Source organism: Petaurus breviceps, unplaced genomic scaffold, assembly GCF_028583685.1.
Source record: "Petaurus breviceps papuanus isolate PSGF00001 unplaced genomic scaffold, PetGlider_PUasm1.0 490, whole genome shotgun sequence".
Lineage (NCBI taxonomy): Eukaryota > Metazoa > Chordata > Mammalia > Diprotodontia > Petauridae > Petaurus > Petaurus breviceps.
The window spans coordinates 16,671,015-16,688,730 of record NW_027186352.1 but is presented as its reverse complement, the minus strand read 5'-3'; the positions used below and the strand labels follow the sequence as shown (position 1 = coordinate 16,688,730).

Sequence of the window (17,716 nt, the reverse complement as noted above, 5' to 3'; positions counted from 1 at the left end):
AATACGTTTTTGTTGGTTAATTACCTGGTTAGTTGATATTGTTTATAAGATTGTTATCATTCCAGTATTATAATTCTCACCTGCAGATCTGGTAGAATCAGAACATTTAAAGACTGAGGGGGATGTAGAGCTTACATACCCTATCTTTTTCATGTGTGAATTTCACTTTCTCTGCTTAGGTACTTTGCCACCAGTAAGTATGTCAGCATAAGGCTGGCTTACTACCCACAAACTCAGAAGAGTAAGGTCCTCTTGTCATACCTCTATGATCCAAGTATGTCAGTGGTTCTGTTGGAGGCAAGCTATGAGAACCACTTGTTCTAGACCTGAGGTCTATGATGATAGTTTTTTTTTTTTTTTTTTATCGCAGATGTGTGTAAAACAGAGTAATCTGACATTTGCCCTTTGTATGATACAAAGGAGTCCCAAAGAAGTAGTCAGTAGTGACTGAGGTATCTTTATATACCTCCTCATCCTAGAATTCCTCTTTAAGTAAGTTTTACTTGGGGAGAACAGGGTTTTTCTGTCACTCAATAGGTCACCAAACACTGCTAGTCTGAGAGCTATCTCTGTAGGGAATAAAGATCAATAGTGATAAGTTTATGCATTACCTTAAAAAGCTGATTAAAAAACTCATACCTAACCAGCATACAAACTGTTAAATATCTCAAGTCATTATTTTCATATGTGGCACCAGAAGAGGTTTTTAGTAAAGGAATCATAGCACCATCTTTCATGGAGTAGAAGGAAAATTATAGATGTTAATAATCTCAACTCTACTGCACAATGGCATTCATCTAAAATGTCGACAAATTGTATCCAAAGCCAGAATTAGCCAGACCTTTGTACTAATGGAAAACATGGCAGTTCTCCGAATTTTTATTAATGGTCCATTACCCTTTCTGAAGATAAAAGAACTTCAAAGGTAGCCATTGTCTAAGGAAAATGGGAACATCACTGATTAGCTAATATAGAAATGATTCTGCAACCTGCTTTATAAAGTCTTCTAGAGCTTAGCTTGTCTCCCAAGAAAATAAATGCATGACCTCCTCATCTATCCTCTCCTGCCCTCTCCTCTCGTCCTGACTGCTTGCTTTGTCTCTTTCTCTTTTGTCTTCCTCTTTCTGTCTCTTCCTTTAAATATATATGTATGTGTATACACACAGACACATATATATCTATATCTGTATATTCACACACCTATATCTATGTATCCACAAATTTTTAAATTGAAATATATAGATATATAAGAGATCATGATCTTTATAGTTATATATCTACAGAAAGATATGACAAAACAGACTATTGCAAATGAAAATATTATATACAAAGAAATGGAAAAAAAAAGCATAAACAAAAACTAAATTCAAGCAAAGAGGTCTCCATACTATTCCCCATCACACATTTTACTCTCTACTCAAACTGTCCTTGTTTTTGTTTCCATAGGATACATCTCCTATCTCTGTGCCTCTGTACAATGTAGCCCCCGTTACCTAGCCAACCTCCGTCCCAAAATCTGCCTCTTAGAAAAGTGGTGTCAAACTGAAATATAAATAGGGTCAACTAGACCATGCAAGGAGCTTTGTAGGATTTATGGCGACTCCAATATTAACATTATCTATTTTCCAGAGTATTTATTTCGTCAAATATTTCCAATTATAGTTTAATTTGGTTCTGGCCACACTCAGAAGTATTGCTGACCTCAATGTAACACCTTAATTCCTCTATCATAGAATATGGTGGCATTTTTGAAGCCTCAGTTCAGTTGCCACTTCCTACAAGAAGCTGTTCCTACCTCCCCTCTGTCCCCATTACCTCCATCCAAGTTTCTAGTGGGAAACATCATAGAATGCCTAAGAGAGTTTTCCCTTCTCATATTGTTATTGTTCAATCATTTTTGTCATGCCTGACTCTTTGGCAAAGGTATGGGAGTGGTTTGAAATTTTCCTCTCCAGCTCATTTTACAGATGAGGAAACTGAGGCTTAAGTGACTTGCCCAGGGTCCAACAGCTAGTAAGTACCTGAGGCTGAATTGGAACACAAGTCTTCCTGACTCCTGGTCTGACTTTCTATCCACTGTGCCACCAGCTGCCCTTCCCTTATCGTATATATTTTTTCACTAATGACTTATTAATCTATTGTACACTTAGCACACATTCATTCTCTTGGACTAGTAACTTCCTTAAACTCCTAGACATAATTTTTTTCACTGTAAAATGACAGCAACTGGCCAGATGATGGCTTAGGGACTAAGTCAAGAGTATGAAAATCAAGGTTTCCTGGGCCATCTCCAACAAATGTTGAGCCCCATGGAAAGAAGAGACACAGAGGGTTTTGATACTGTTGAATATGTCAAGGATATGCAGGACAATATTTCAAAAGTTGGCATTGATCTTCATATATCTATATGAATGTACATTATGAGCCATTAGTCTTATGGGAAATGATCTTTACTTGGTAAAGTGATTGAGAAAACATGAGAGTATGGAATACCTTCTAGTTACCCTATTAGACAAACACTTATTAGGCACCTACTAGATACTCTGATATGTGCTCAATTTTGGGAACATGAAGGTAAACACTGACACTGATGCATTCTTCAGGGACCATGACAGTTTAGTAGGGGAATAAGGATTCCTCAAAGAGCCATAATATTGGTTATTCTCTTAATTATGTAGGGGAAGTTAGAGTGAAATGGGAAGAAAGAATTACTTGAAGCTATGGGCAGGCTTCCCTGAAGGCTTTAAAGAGTGACCAGTGCTTTTACTTGATCTCAATCTAGACAACCTTGTGAGGAAGTCACTGAATACATTATTGTTTCAAATTTACAGATTAGTAAAGTGAGGCTCAGAAAGTCAAAGTCAGAAACCTCAGGGTCACCAATCTAGTAAGTGTCAGAGACAGGATTTGAATCCAGGCACACCTGACTTCACATATAACACTCTATGTATTTTATCATGAAGGGTCCATTTACTGAAGAAAAGAGAGACTAGGGATAAGGGGATCATTCATGAAGCTATTATTATTGTCCAATCAAGGGTCAACAAGGGTCTAAATTCAAACGGTGGCAAACAGTGGGAAGGGGTATGAGAAATAAAAACAATATTTGGGAAATGTTTGTGGTAGAGGAGTTGGGCAATATGGGAAGAGCCACACCTGAGCAATGAGCCTCAGGGCTTCATGAAGATAATGTCAGCATCCTTTGAGGTATGGAATTTAGGAAGAATAGTGCACAGAGGGGCAGGTTTAGGAGTTCAGCCTGGAAGTCAAAAATAATTTCAAGCAGACATTTGCATGAATATTTGTGAAAAGCTAAGTCATTCCCCAGGGCAGTGTAGTGCCTAGGTCAATTAAGTGGCATGGAAGATATTCAAATTCTCATTCCTGTTACAGGTGATGGTCTGTTCACTGTGCCACATAGCTGCCCAAGTGATTTATTGGGGAAGTTAATAACCTTGAGAAAGTAATGCTCATAAGACTGATAGTAATAACAGTAATCGCTGTAGCAGCAAGCACCCCAAGCATCCTCAGGGTCTCTGCCAACACAGGTTCTTAGATCTGCTTTGTTAAAGGAAAGCAACTCAAAATGGGTTGTTAACAAGGTTACTTTAATCAGTCAGATATGTATCATTTACATAGTTCAGGGGAAAAAGGTCAGCACCCCGAACTTCAGAATACACAGACAGAATTATCAAGTCAGAGAAACAGATCAAGTAGACAGATTTCCAAACTGTCCAACCATTACATGCATACCAAATCAACATCTAGGTTTCAAAGGTTTTTCAAAGCTGGGGGGCTCTGGACAACGGCTTCCCATAATCCAGATCAAATCACAGAACACTTCTCAAAGTGAGCCCCAAAACAAAGGTACACATCAGGCCTTATATAGCCTTCTCCTGGCTCAGAGAATGTAACAACCTTATTGACCCACTGGCCAATCAAGAAGTATCTACTGAAAAACAAGCCTCCTACCCCAGGCTCCAGGTGCACTTTAGCCTAGGGGCAGGGAAGATCTTCAAAATTTACATTCCCTTTGCAATCGCATGTATATGTTGCTTTAGGTTTTGGAAAGTAGATACATGTTTTCTCATGTAATCATTCAACAATCCTGTGAGGTAGGTTCTATTGTTATCCCCATTTTGTAGAAAAGGAATCTGAGGAAGGCAGAACTTAAGTGACTTTCCCAAGGTCACATAATTAGTAAGCTTCTGAGGTAGGATTTGCACTTGTCTCCCCCACTCCAAGTATAACACTGTATCTATTGGGCCGCCATTTCCCTCCTTCAATGACGTCAAACCAATTTGACATGAGCTCTTGTCATGTGTGTTACAGAGGGGTGTCCTGTTCACATATGCGTTAGACTGCCCTATATCCAAGGTCCTCTTCTAGCTCTGAAATTCTGTGAATTACAAAATGTATTGTATCCAAATGATAGAAAACTTTTCTCCCTTGAAGATAGAAGTAGGGCAAATATCTGACCATTGTGTATAGCTGTTAATTTCACCACCTTGGGTCTCTGTGAATTTTTCACAGAATCTCGAAGATTTCAGAACTCCCTTTGCTTCGATCCAAACTGGTCCTTCTCCTATCACTTCAGGGCAGCACAGTCTGCCTCTTACACTTCACTTAAGAACCATCCAGCTGTTGAAAGTTTGGTGTTATTTCAGCTACCATGCTGTGTCAGAAGCTGTAGTGGACTAACCTTACTGTTTACCCTTTTACATCATTTGCCAACTGGAAACTTCCAACTAATCCTTTAACACTATCAGTCTTTGAGCCCATTGAGAGCAAGGATTTTTTTTTTTTGCCTTTCTTTAAATCCCCATCACTTACTCCAATGACAAGCATATAGTAAGAGCTAGATGATTGTTTTTGTACTGATTTTTTTTTAACTGACTCTTGTACCATCCAGATGATTCTTGCAGCAAATACAGCATTCATTAGGAGATCCCTATATTTTTCTCCCCTCACAAAAACAAACAAGTCAGTGTTCTTAGCTCTGGGGATACAAAGGAAGTAGGAAATGGAATGTCCAGTTACAGAAACAGTATGGAGGTCAGGTAGGAACAGACAATGCATGAAGAGCTAAATCTGGGAGGGTTAGCTGGAGCCTGTCTTAGAAGGAATTTAAATACCAAGGTTGTACAAATAAATGGACCTTAGGGACATTTATGTCTATGGGTCCTTCCATTTTTTGTGGCATGGACTGTCTTGGCAATGTGGTCAAGATTCTGCATCCTTTCTCAGTATGATGTCTTTCAATGTATGTAATACAATATAGAAAATTGCAAAGGAAATCAAATGGCAATTATCAATTTTTTTTAAAGTCAAATTCATGGACCCCAGGTTAAGAATCCCTTTTACTAGTCTAAAACCTTCATTTTACAATCAGAAACTGAGGCAAAGAAAAGTCAAAAGACTTGGCTAAAGTCATACAAATACCAAGTAGCCCAAAGAAAATTGAAGTTTATCTTCTTGCAGCTCTAAATCTCATGCTATCTCCACTACACACTATTTCCCTAAATCTTGCTCAGCCTCCTTACTTGCCAAGTATTTTCTGTAGTGTTTTGTGAGTAGATGCATAAATTTGGATGTTTTCATGCTGTTTTAGGGCTCTGTTTCACTCTTTTTTTTTCATTCATTCATAGATTATTTTAATTCTTAGTTGTATATTTTGTCATTTTGAAAAAAAATTCATTTAGATTTTTTACCCCATTGATGTGGCTGACTAATGGCAAATTCTCATCATACATACATCAGCTACTATTCTATAACTTATAGACTTGGAGAAATGCCCAGGGTACCATGGATTTCTGGGACTCATGTGCAAGTGCCCAGCCATTAAATCCAAGGCAGGAATTTGGACCAAGTCCTCTTGATTCTATCTGCTTCTCCTCTCTGTGTCTTTTTTACAGTTTTTTATGATGCTTGTCAAACACATGCCAGCCTTGAATTCAATTACCCTTTTGCTACTCCTGCTTACAAAGTAGTTATTAAAAAATATTAAGCCAGACTAGTCCTAACACCTATCTCTGCCACATCCATTTTGACACCACTTCTTATCCTGATATGTTGGCATTAACCTTGAAATTCTATTAACTAATTTAAATCCCAGGAAGAATGTTAAAATCTAATCCATTTCGAACTAAATTTTAATTAAGATTTCCTGAGACATTGTGCTAAGTGATTTACTAAAGTTAAAATAGACTATATTGCTTATATTACCTGAATCCACTCTTTTCCCAATTTCATCCACCCATAAAGGATAATAAGTTTACCTGGTACAAATGGTTGTCTCGTTCAAAAATACATCATTCATTTTGACTGTCTCTGTAAACAGTTTCTGGCTCTTCTTTCAGGACCAGGCCTGACTTTCTTATACTACTTCCATGATCCTTTTCATGTGATGATTTTCCTCCAAACAACCACATCTGTACACCCCAAACACACTCCAGCTCGTAACTTCTCAGCTTTACTCCAAAATTCCCTTCTCTGTCTTTAGTAAATTGTTTCTATTGATACTCTCTTATTTTTATATGTAAATCATAGTCAAAATTTAAATGGCAAACCAGGTCATATGGTAATTTATGTTCTTAATATGGACACAAAATGCATACATGTAATGTATTTGAACTTTGAACCTTAAAAGGTAACTTATAATGGAGTTCCCTAGTTTTTTGAAAACATTATTATTTTGCGATGGAAATAATTTCAATGAAAAGTAGGGAAACATTTTCAATAAATTCATCACTGGAATAAATCACAGAAAATGAGTACTGGAGGGAATGTGTGTATCTCTCTGTCTGTTTTTGCAGACATGCACCCACACATGCACTCTTCTGGTTGAACTAATTCAACACAAACTAATTAACCAAGCTCTTATATACCCTTCCCTCTCTTGAAAACTATAATTGTTCTTTTTTTTATTTTTGGAGGGGGAGGGAAGGGCAATTGGGGTAAGTGACTTGCCCAAGGTCACAAGGCTAGTAAGTGTTAAGTGTCTGAGGCCAGATGTGAACTCAGGTCCTCTTGACTCCAGGGCAGGTGTTCTACTCACTGCATCACCTAACCACCCCTATAATTGTTCTTTACTTTGTTCTGACTAATATTGCCTCAAATTTCATATAACCTATGTTGCCTGTAAGAAATAAAAAAAATCAAATTTCACAATTACATTCACAACAGAAACCAAGAAAGTTGTCATAAAAGACAGAGTGCTGAACTTAAAGAAAGGCTGGGGCTTGAATCTTGGATCTGACAATTGTTTGCCATTTACTTTTGGGCAAGTCTTTCTCTGAGCCTGTTTCCTTAAGTTCAGAAAGGACAGAGGCAAAAATTTGCCTCAATTTATTATGAAATTCAGTGGAGATGATGGATGTAAAGCATGCTGCAGACTTTTAAAAATCATATAAATGTTCATTGGTGTTATGATTTATAATATTCCTTAGTTTTTCTTCCCTTAAAGTATCCACTTTCTGAAGCTGACCAATGAGCATCCTTGATTAGTGAACTCAAATCAGACCCCTCTCTGATAACTGCAAACAGTGGCCCACTTGGGAGGCTTAACTATTTGATAGAGATGACCATATTACCAATGCAGAAAGAGCTTTAGGCAGTCATATTAAGCATGAGTGAAAATGATATTTCTGGGGAATTTGGAGGAAGAGATCCTAAGTCTTCCAAATATCACTTTGGTGGGCCAGCTGAAGTAAATCAATCCAGTTAAAGATTCATTCCCAAGTCTTAGAGAGTTCCAGTAAAATTCAAATATTTCTGGGTAAAGCAATTCATAAGGAGAGATAATTCATTTTTAGTGCAAATGAGTTTTATCCACACTTTTTTTTTTTTAAATAAGGAAGATTCCAGGGAAGGAGATAAGTAAGTGGCCAAAAAAGAAAAAAAAAAGTTGATGGGAGAGCTAGACAAATAAAGGATGAAAAGGAAAGATTTTGCAGTTTTTCATAGAGATGGTCTGTGTGTGTGTGTGTGTGTGTGTGTGTGTGTGTGTTGGGGGAGGGTAGCTAGGATAAGAAGAGAGAGAAAGCATATGAGAAAATGAGAAGTTTCTATAAATGTTATTGCTACATGATCCCAGGTCAAGTACTAGATACTGACTTTTAGCCCACTTAGACCAATTTTTTCACTTTATATGAAGGCACTGAAAACCAGAGAACTTAAATGATTTGCGGAGGGTCAAATAGGTGCTAGCAGACACATAGGAGTAGAAAGAAAACTTGGTCTCAGTCGACCCCAAATCGCTTATCTTTCCTTGAAATCACACTATGAGGTTCCTTCTTTTGTACCTTCCAATTTACAGGAAAATAAAGCCTGTAAGTAAGTCCTTCCTTCTTTTTCTGCCCCCAAATGGAAATAAACGTTTTCCCAACTGTGATTCTCTCAGTGACAGCAGAGGAGAAAACTTTCCCCTCCTCTGTGATTTGTTGTTTTCTCTCAAAGTTCCTCAGGTGAGGAGGGTGGGGATGGCAATTTGGTGGCAGGTTGATTCCTGGGGTATTTATGTCTGATTTTCAATTCCAGCTCACTGCAGTAGATGCGGATGAAGGGTCGAATGGGGAGATCTCGTACCAGATCCTTGTTGGGGATCAGGGCGACTTTGTCATCAACAAAACCACGGGTCTTATTACCATCGCACCAGGAGTGGAATTGACAGTGGGGCGGACCTATGCCCTCACCGTGCAAGCAGCTGACAATGCCCCGCCTGCAGAGAGAAGGTAATTTATATTAGAATACTCATATACAGGGTCTTTTCTTCAGGACCTGTATTTAGCCTCATAATTAAAACGAGTTGCAGCATGTTTTTTTTTTCCTCCTAAAAATCTAAATTAGATCAGGAAGACCTAGTAACTGGATTCCTGAGAACTGCCTGTACCACTCTTTAATTTGCTGAAAAAGTGAGCATTATGAAGTCACAAAAGAAGTGGGAGTTAAATTAACTCCAAGTTTGTATATTCTGTTGCATACAGGGCTCTGTAAGGAAGGGAGGTCAGAGGTGATAAAGGCATGTGTCCACATTATTATTATTATTATTATTATTTTAAGCAATCAGGGTTAAGTAACTTGCTCAAGGTTACACGGCCAGGTGTTTCTGGGTGGGTGCTAAGTGTCTGAGCCCGGGATTCGATCTCCAGGTCTTCTCAACACTGGAGCTGGTGCTCTTACTTGCTGTGCTACCTGGCCGCCCCTGTCCACATTATTATTGAAGAGCTCTTGCAAATCAGAGCTCCCAGAGCACAGACTCTCTTCTAATTTTTATTCACTATTTGCTTTTCTTGTTTATTTGGTTGTCAAGGAGTTATAGAGGTTGAAAATATAAATAGGCAAAGAAAAAGTTTAAACATATCAATGAATGATAGTCACATGAAGTTGACATGGAGAAATTTACATGCACATATATGGATTTATATAAAATAAATTGAAGGTGATGATTTTGGTGGGGCCAGCACGGACATGTGGGGGCATCAGAAAAGGTTTCATGGAAGGGGTGATACATGAGCTAAGGCTTGAGGGAGATGAGGAATTATATTAGAGAGGTAGAGCTGAGGAGGGAGGAAGCTACAGGCACAGGAGTCCAACCAGGCATGGAGTGTTGTGCATAAGGAGCAGCAGAAAGATCAGCTTAGCCAGACAATAGAATGAAGAGGGATAACTTAAAACAAGGCAAGGAAAGTAAATAGTGCATGTCTCCAGTGGCCTAGCACAATGATTTTGGAAGACATAGTGTGTACTTAAACAGGATTTGTATTGAATCTTTTATGAAAGAGTCTATTGGCTTAGTCTTATGAAGGTAATGAGCTAAGACAAGCAGGAAACAGGGCTTTTTGTTGGTTTGTTTCTCTAAACAGGGTGTATAATAACAGTGCTGCCCACAGCACTAAATTCTGGGAATACAAGTATAAAGAACTGGAGGGCCAGCCATGGCTTCCAGGGCCTCTGATTAGAGATGGTGGGTGGGACAGTTGTGTCCTGCCCATTTGCCACCAGCTCTCCTGCTTTGGGACTTCCCTGAAACTCTCCCACATATCCTGCACCCCTTTGCATCTCCTCTAACCCTCCCTTGTTTTTCTACTTTTTTGTGTGTTGTCTTCCTATTAGATCGTAAGCTCCTTGAGGGCAGTGACTGTCTTTGTTTTTAATTGTATTTGTATCCCTGTGTTTAGCACAGTGTCTGACATGTAGTAGATGCCTTGTAAATGTTTATTGACTGGCTGACAAAAAGAAAGAGAGCTGCTCCCTTCCAGGAATACAATTCTAATTGGGGAAGGGAATACATAAAAGGAAGATGAAAACTAGGCTGGGGAAGTGTATAACCACCTGGTAACAAAGAGCTGGATTCATGACAATTACAATTAGACTTGGGAGGAGGAAGAGTTAAAGGTGGCTTGGGCTATCCGTATGTGGAGTCTCAAAAGAAATTCACCAACCTGAGAAGGGGCCAAACAGAAGTGGCAAAGAGATACCAGGATGAGAAAGCCACAGGACATGAGTGCATCCAGTTGAAAGGACAGCTGAAACATGAATGCCAGAGTCAAAAGCACATTTAGATGAAAGATGAATAACTCAAAATCCAATGGCACAATAAAAATATTATTGCAAAATAGAGACAGAAAAAAACCCACAATAAGACATCTGCTATCAAAACATCTCACCTAGAAAACAGGGAATGGATAGATAATTCAAGTCTCAGAGGTTTGGCAGGAGAGCATGGTAAAAACCAAAGCAAGATTGCCTTTCTTCAAGAAACCATAATAGAAAATTGCCCAGAAGAATTACAACTGAAGGGAAAAATGTAGGTTAATAGGATGTATGTCAAGGATTGAGAGTAGCCCTTGATACATGTGAGCCAGGAATGTGGTTTTCAAGATGCTAATTTCTCAGGTCAAAGATAAAATATCCTGGAAGGCTAGGAAAATATTAAGAACATATGGACTTCAATTTTGTCCCTACTATAATGTGCAGATTGTAATATATGGCTTTTAGACCCCTTTCTGCATTTATTATATATTGATGATTTTGTGAATCCATGTAATTTCATTAAGAATCAGGTCAGCTTCTGCAAAGACTGGATGAAAAAATAATATATTTGTACATTAGATATCAGAAAGTAAAGGTGAATATCTTATTTTTTAAAAGTTGAACCTAGAGAATAAAAATAGTTGTTTAACATATCTGACATCTTCCAAATTTTCCTACTGAGAAAAACAGAACTGGGTAGAGGCCATGTAGGACAAATACAAAGGACAAAAGAAATTTGTAAGATGATAATCAATGGAAAAGTCATGGGCTATATTGTTGTCTTTGGGATGTTAAGACAACTCAATGAAAACCATTAACATACTAGATGAATTTCCTGTGGTGAATGCAGAGGTGGAGAAAGCAGAGGATTAAATAGCATGGAAGGGCCTGGATAAATTGTCATCTTCATTGCTGGAAGGAATACCCATGTTGATGACAGTATTAGAGCATTTATGTTTTACTTTCCAAACTATATGATAATTTCATCTTAAAGTAGAATGGCCATGGTTCCTAGATTCATTATAATGGTGATTAAAATAACATACTAATATTATCCTTTTGAAATCTTAGAATATATGTTTTTTCAAATAACTTTTAAGCATATGATTTTATTGGCAAATGTGAGTTAATTCCTTTTAAAACTTTTACAGAAAATAAAGTACTATGTTACTATTAGAATCCAATGAGATAATGTCTGTCAGTTGCATTGCAAAGCTTGAAGTATGACATAAATGACAGTCTATGATGGTGATGATGATGATGATGATGATGTTTCATTGTAGTTATTTATTGATAGACTGGTGGGTAAATTAATATACTGGTTATTCTCACTTCCCACATGTGTTATCTCATCATCAGCATCTCACTATAGGGATAGCCATTAAGAAAAAACAAGTACCTGCTTAAGAATAACTATCTCAGTTGAAATGTCTTCTTCCCCATGAAGCACTGGATCACATGAAGAATAAGAAGTTGAGACACAACTAGAAATTGCTTGGTTTTTCACTTGGGGGGAGGGTGTTGAGAAGACTCAACTCCATTCACATCAAACTTTGGAGATTGTAGGGGGCAAGGTTGAGGGTTACCTCTGAGGGGTCTGCCATGGGTGTGAATCCAGGCAAAGGACCCCCTTGAACCTGTTTCCACCCATCTGGACTCAATATCTCAGGATGTTGACTCATCACCCCTGGGCAAGGGAGGTTTGGAACATTCTGACCATCCCTAAAATGCTGGCAGCTTGAGTGATATAGATAAAGTAGTGATGCATGAGATAAGAAAGCAGAAAAATGGGAAAATGTCCCAAGGGAATGCCTCCTAAATGTTGCAAGCCAGGTGCATCATGTAGGAAACAACATGAAGTCTCCCATGAGAAGGTATGATGTAAGTGCTTTGGCTGTAGTATATAAACCTGAACACTCAGCTGCTTATTTGAGATTTACTTGACATGCAATAAACATATAAACACAATGCACCATTGGCCCATGGACCCATTATTCAAGCTTTCATGTTTTGGTTGGTGCTCTGGGTATAGGTAACAGAAGATTATGGCAGCAATAGAGGTAGTGGTGACAAAATACAAGGTGGGGGCATGTCAGGGTCCTGGGTCTTCTGGGAAAAATTCAGCAATCCAGATGAGCTAGACTAGAATTCATATTTCCTGCTGCTGCCCAAGAAAAATGACCTACTAGAGTAGTGCATAGCTCATACTCTAATTCCTTTCCCTCTCACATTGATATGTTCTGGATGTAGTTGCTGTGAAAGAGGGAGTTGTCAACCCACTTCCTTCTTCCTCCCAGATTCCTTTGCCTGGGTCCTACATTTTCCAAATACATATCACCTCCTCTACTGTAGCTTTTGGAGAAACATGAGACTCAAATGCTTGGGCATCATGGCCTCCAGGTGAGCTGAGGTCAAAAGTACATCCTTTCCAAAATTCCCTCCCTTGAATGTTGGCATATGGGGCAATGCCCTAGTTATCCTACCATTGTCATTGATATGATCTGATGCAAGGTCTTTCTAATGTTCAGTTAGTTATTCACCTTGTCCTTTATCCCTCGACTGGTTGACCCTGTTTTCACTATTTCCTTTAAAAACAGCAGCTAGTCTCAGAAGGATTGCACTATCTAATACTGACTTTCACTATGGCTTATCTGCTGAACACAAAGCCACCATTAGACTGCCTGTGATCATACAAAAATGATCAGAGGATAATAGCATTTACTATTTCATAGTTGGAGTCACAAAGACTAGTGGAATAACAACGCAGATTGAGTTAGAAAAAAGTAGATCTTTGGAAGGAACGTCTTCCTGAAACTGCCTTTGGAAGGCTAATAATTATGGAACCTAACTTCTTTGTAGGGACTGAAAAACATGGAATTAAATGAATATTAACTATCGATTTCCTTAGCAATATGGCTTATAAACCTCAGAAAATCTGAAATCCTTTCATTATCTAGGAAGATTATATTTTTGGGGGGGGGGGGGGGATTAAGTGACTTGATCACTATAAGGGCTTCCTGATGTGGAAATTGCCCTCATTGATGTGGACTGACTAGTTCATCTATGATTCATTCGTGTCAGTGAATCATCCGGTTTGTTGAGATGTTACCTGACTACATTTTTGTATATATGCTGTTTTTTTCCCTTGATAGAATATAAGCTCCCTGAAGGGAAGGATGATTTTATTTGTGTATTGGGATTCCCAGTACCAAACAGAGGGCCCAGCACAGAGTAGGTCTGTAATAAATGCTTTTTGATTGACTGATCGTCCATTTGTTTCAGAGGCAAGCTTGAATCTTAGTCCTCCTGACAAACCCATTGTTTCCACCCTGAAAATTGTTTTATATTTATATTGATTATACCTTGCCTATCTAGAACTCTATATTGAAAGGCAAGGGTTATCTCATTTTTGTTTTGTATCCCAGAAATTCCATAGTACCCAGAGCCCAGTAAGGTGCTTATCATGTCCTTGGTCACTTATTGTTTATTTGTGAAGCTAGCTTAAATGAGAATTAGCAACTAATTAAATAAGGGGGAGGGAGAATAAGGAGGCAATATCCCATGAGGGAATCAGGAAAATTACCAGAGAAAAATGTTCATAGCTCACATCACTCATCTCCTGAGTAGGAAAAAAAACATGTGGAAGGTAGGGCCCAGCTACAAACCATCTGTTTATGAGCATGAATGGGTTGTAGGTTATTTAATCTCACTCCCTAACTTTTATGTGATTGAAGACATTTATCTATTTAACCAGTTGGCATCCATTTTGTTCCCATGTCTCTATTTCTTGATTATACATTTCCCACCTTCCCCTCTGTTCACATTCCCCTTTGGTGGTACATAGAGGCTCCTGTCAATGAAGATGAGAGAGCCTGGCCCAAAGCCAAAGTAGCTTTGGTCCTGTGCCCTGAAAGGAAGAGCCCTCTTCACTGAATCAAGGATCTTAAAAAATTTCAAATGAGATCATGTGTAAGAAATATTTTATAAAGTATGACAGAACTCATATTTCCCCTCAAATTCTCTCTTCCTCTGAACTTTGCTATTGAAGTCAAGCACACCACCATTCTTCCAGTCTCCCAGGCTCAAAACATAGGTCCCATCCTCAAATCTCCATTAAACTCACTGCATCCATCTAATCTGTGTCCAAATTTGTTATCTGTACTATCTCATCTTTCACATACATCTTTTTCCCTCTATGTTCATTACCATGTACACACTAGACCATTTCAGTAGCCCTCTGAATGGCCATCCTGCTCTTTTGTCCCGCCTCCCCCATTCCAATCATTACTCTACTCAACTCCTAAAGCAATTTTCCTGAAGCACAGCTCTGACTGTGTTACTATCACCTCTGTACAATAAACTCCAGGGCTCCCTGTTACCCCCAAGGTCAAATATAAAATCCTTTATTTTGAATTTGAAGCCCTTCAAAACCAGGTCCCTTCCTACCTGTCTAGTTTCCTTACTTATGGACTATTTGTTCCTGACCTTTGGTAGAGCCTTCCAAGCTCATATAGGTCTGATCAGCCACAGCTGGACACACAAGACCTTCACCCCAACACAGTGATGTTATTTTGGTCCTCTTAAAGACAGAAGGACAGCAATGACCCAAGTTTTCTTGCTCTTTCCTCCCCTCCCAACTGTCCCTCTGTCCTGGAGCTCTCTCCCTCCTCACCTCTGCCTCTTGGTTTCCTGACTTCTTCTAAGACTCACCTCATATCCTACCTCGTGCAGGAGTGTTTTCCTGGTGGCCCATTTCTGCCCCCACACATAATAATGCTATTTCTCCGATGCTAACTTCCATTTACACTGCATACATTTTGTGGTTTTTGTTGGGCTATTTCAGTCTCATCTGACTCTTCATGATCCCATTTGGTGTTTTCTTCACAAAGACACTGAAGTGCTTTGCCATGTCCTTCTCAAGCTGATTTTGCAGATGAGGAAACTGAGGCAAGCCAGGCTCACACAGCTAGTGAGTTTCTGAGGTCGGATTTGAACTCAGAAGGATGAAGGCTTCCAGAATTCAGGCCCAGGACTCTATCCACTTTCTTGCCTAGTGGCCTATATCTAGCCTTTCCATGTCTTTTCATAGAGAATTGAATGTTGTCTCTCACATTAGATGTAAGCTCCTTCAGGTCAGCTACCAAGTTCTGGCCTTCATTTGTAATCCCTGTAATTAGCAGAATGCCTGGTCCCTGCTATATTGATTGACTGATGGCCTTAGTTCAGATTGTCACAATTATTGATAGTATATTGTTGTAAAAGATTTCTGTACTTCACTAGATCTGTATGTCTTCTTCCCTCTGTGTACACTACCATGTACACACGAGACCATTCCAGTAGCCTTCTGAATGGCCATCCTGCTCTTTTGGGATTTCATCAATGTGTCTTCCCTCATTTTGCCACTTGACCCCCATCCTATATGATTCCTGTTCTTGTGTTGTCATAAATCAGCCAATTGTCTCAAATCAATTTTTAAGCCTCAATAGTTTTCTTGGTCTCTCAATAAGATATAGTCAGTCATTTAATAGACGGACATTTATTAAGCACCTAGTCTGTGTTAAGTACTGTGCTAAAATTGGGAAATGCAAAGACTGAATTGCCATTTGTCTCTTGATTTCTGTGATCTCTAAGAGATGCAAAGACTATTCAGACACACTTTATTTATTGTGAGACCAAGAAAACTGCTGAGACAAAAAAAAAACTGATTCTGGACCATTAAAAACCAAAATAATTCTAAAATAATAGAAAAAATACATAATCTATCTGGTAGACATTTTAATTCAGTTTCTTCCTCTGTAAAATAATAATACCTTTAAGAAGTTGATAATAAAATTTCCCTGAAGAAAATATTTTGCAAATTGTATGATCCTCTCTTGGCCTCAGTGGCTTTATCTGTAAAATAAATATATTGGACTAGGTCATCTCTAAGTACCCTTTTAACTCTCTATCTACGATTCTATGATTTTTACCCCCAAAACATTAGGTACGATAGATATGATTATCCCCATTTTATAGATATGGAAATCAAGATCAGTGAGGTTAAAGGATTTGCCTGGAGTCACATTTGAAGAAAGTATATATACGTTTCTGTTCAAAAATCACAGAATGGAGAAGAATTGTAATAGAGAACTCTTGTTGAGTCTGACTCTCTGTGACTCCATTTGGGGTTTTCTTGGCGAACATACTGGAGTGATGGTTTGTCATTTCCTTCTCTGCCTCATTTTATAGATGCGGAAACGGAGGCAAACAGTGTCACAGAGTGTCACAGAGTGACTCGGCCAGGGTCACCCAGGTAGTAAATGTCTGAGGCCAGATTTGAACTCAGGGAGATGAATCTTCCTGATTCCAGGGCCAGTACTCCAGGCACTATGGTGCCACCTACCTGCCATCTAGTATAATCTCTCTGTGGAAGAGATCCTCCGCATAACCTATCTACAAAAGGAAGAGGAACTCCTCCCCTTCAGAAGCACTCCGAGCCATTTGGTGGCAGCTCAGCATGAACTCCAAGCCCAGCTGTCTGATACAGCTTGTTCTTGGATTGTCTGTGCTTAGCAATAAAAAGACAGTCTTTTGGCTTCTGAATCTGAGACCAAGAAGTATCCTATTTGTATTGGTATGTGCTGGTGCCCATGCCTCCCCTATCCTGAGGAAGAAAAAAGCAACCTTTACTTAGTTCGTCCTGCCATCCCATACCTCTTTTGTCTTTGGTGGCTACGCTCCTTGAAAAGTCCATCTACAATAGGTACCTTCACTTTGTCTCTTCTCAATCTCTTCTTACCCCCCATAATCTGGCTTCTGACTCTATCGTTCCACCAAACCTGCTCTTTCCGAAGTTACTGGTGATCTCTTAGTTGCTAAATCCAGTGACAGTAGATTTCCCGATCCACTGTCTTTGATCCCTCAGCAGCCTTTGTCATTGTCGATCACTCTCTCCTCCTCCATATTCACTTATCTCTAGATCTTGGGGACACCCATCCTTTCTGGCCTTCCTCCTAGCTGTCTGACTGTTCCTCAGTCTCCTCCACTTGACCCTTATCCTGGTCATACCTAGGAACTATAGATGTCCCTCAGGTTTATGGCTTGGACCCTCTTCTCTTCTCCCTCTTTAATACTTCACTTGGCAATCGCATCAGCTCCCATTCATTGAATTGCCCTTTCTATGCTGATTATGCCCCCCCCCCCC

The 17,716-nt window shown here is 39.1% G+C and overlaps 1 protein-coding gene across 1 annotated transcript in view; it reads left to right on the top strand.

Moving 5' to 3' along the window:
• The window catches only part of LOC138172037 (protocadherin-15-like), a 2,287,527-nt gene that overhangs the window by 1,840,095 nt on the left and 429,716 nt on the right, over positions 1–17,716 (top strand). The window contains exon 17 of the mRNA XM_069101643.1: positions 8,539–8,732. Coding sequence (XP_068957744.1) covers positions 8,539–8,732 — 194 coding nt within the window. The remainder of the gene's footprint in view (positions 1–8,538; positions 8,733–17,716) is intronic.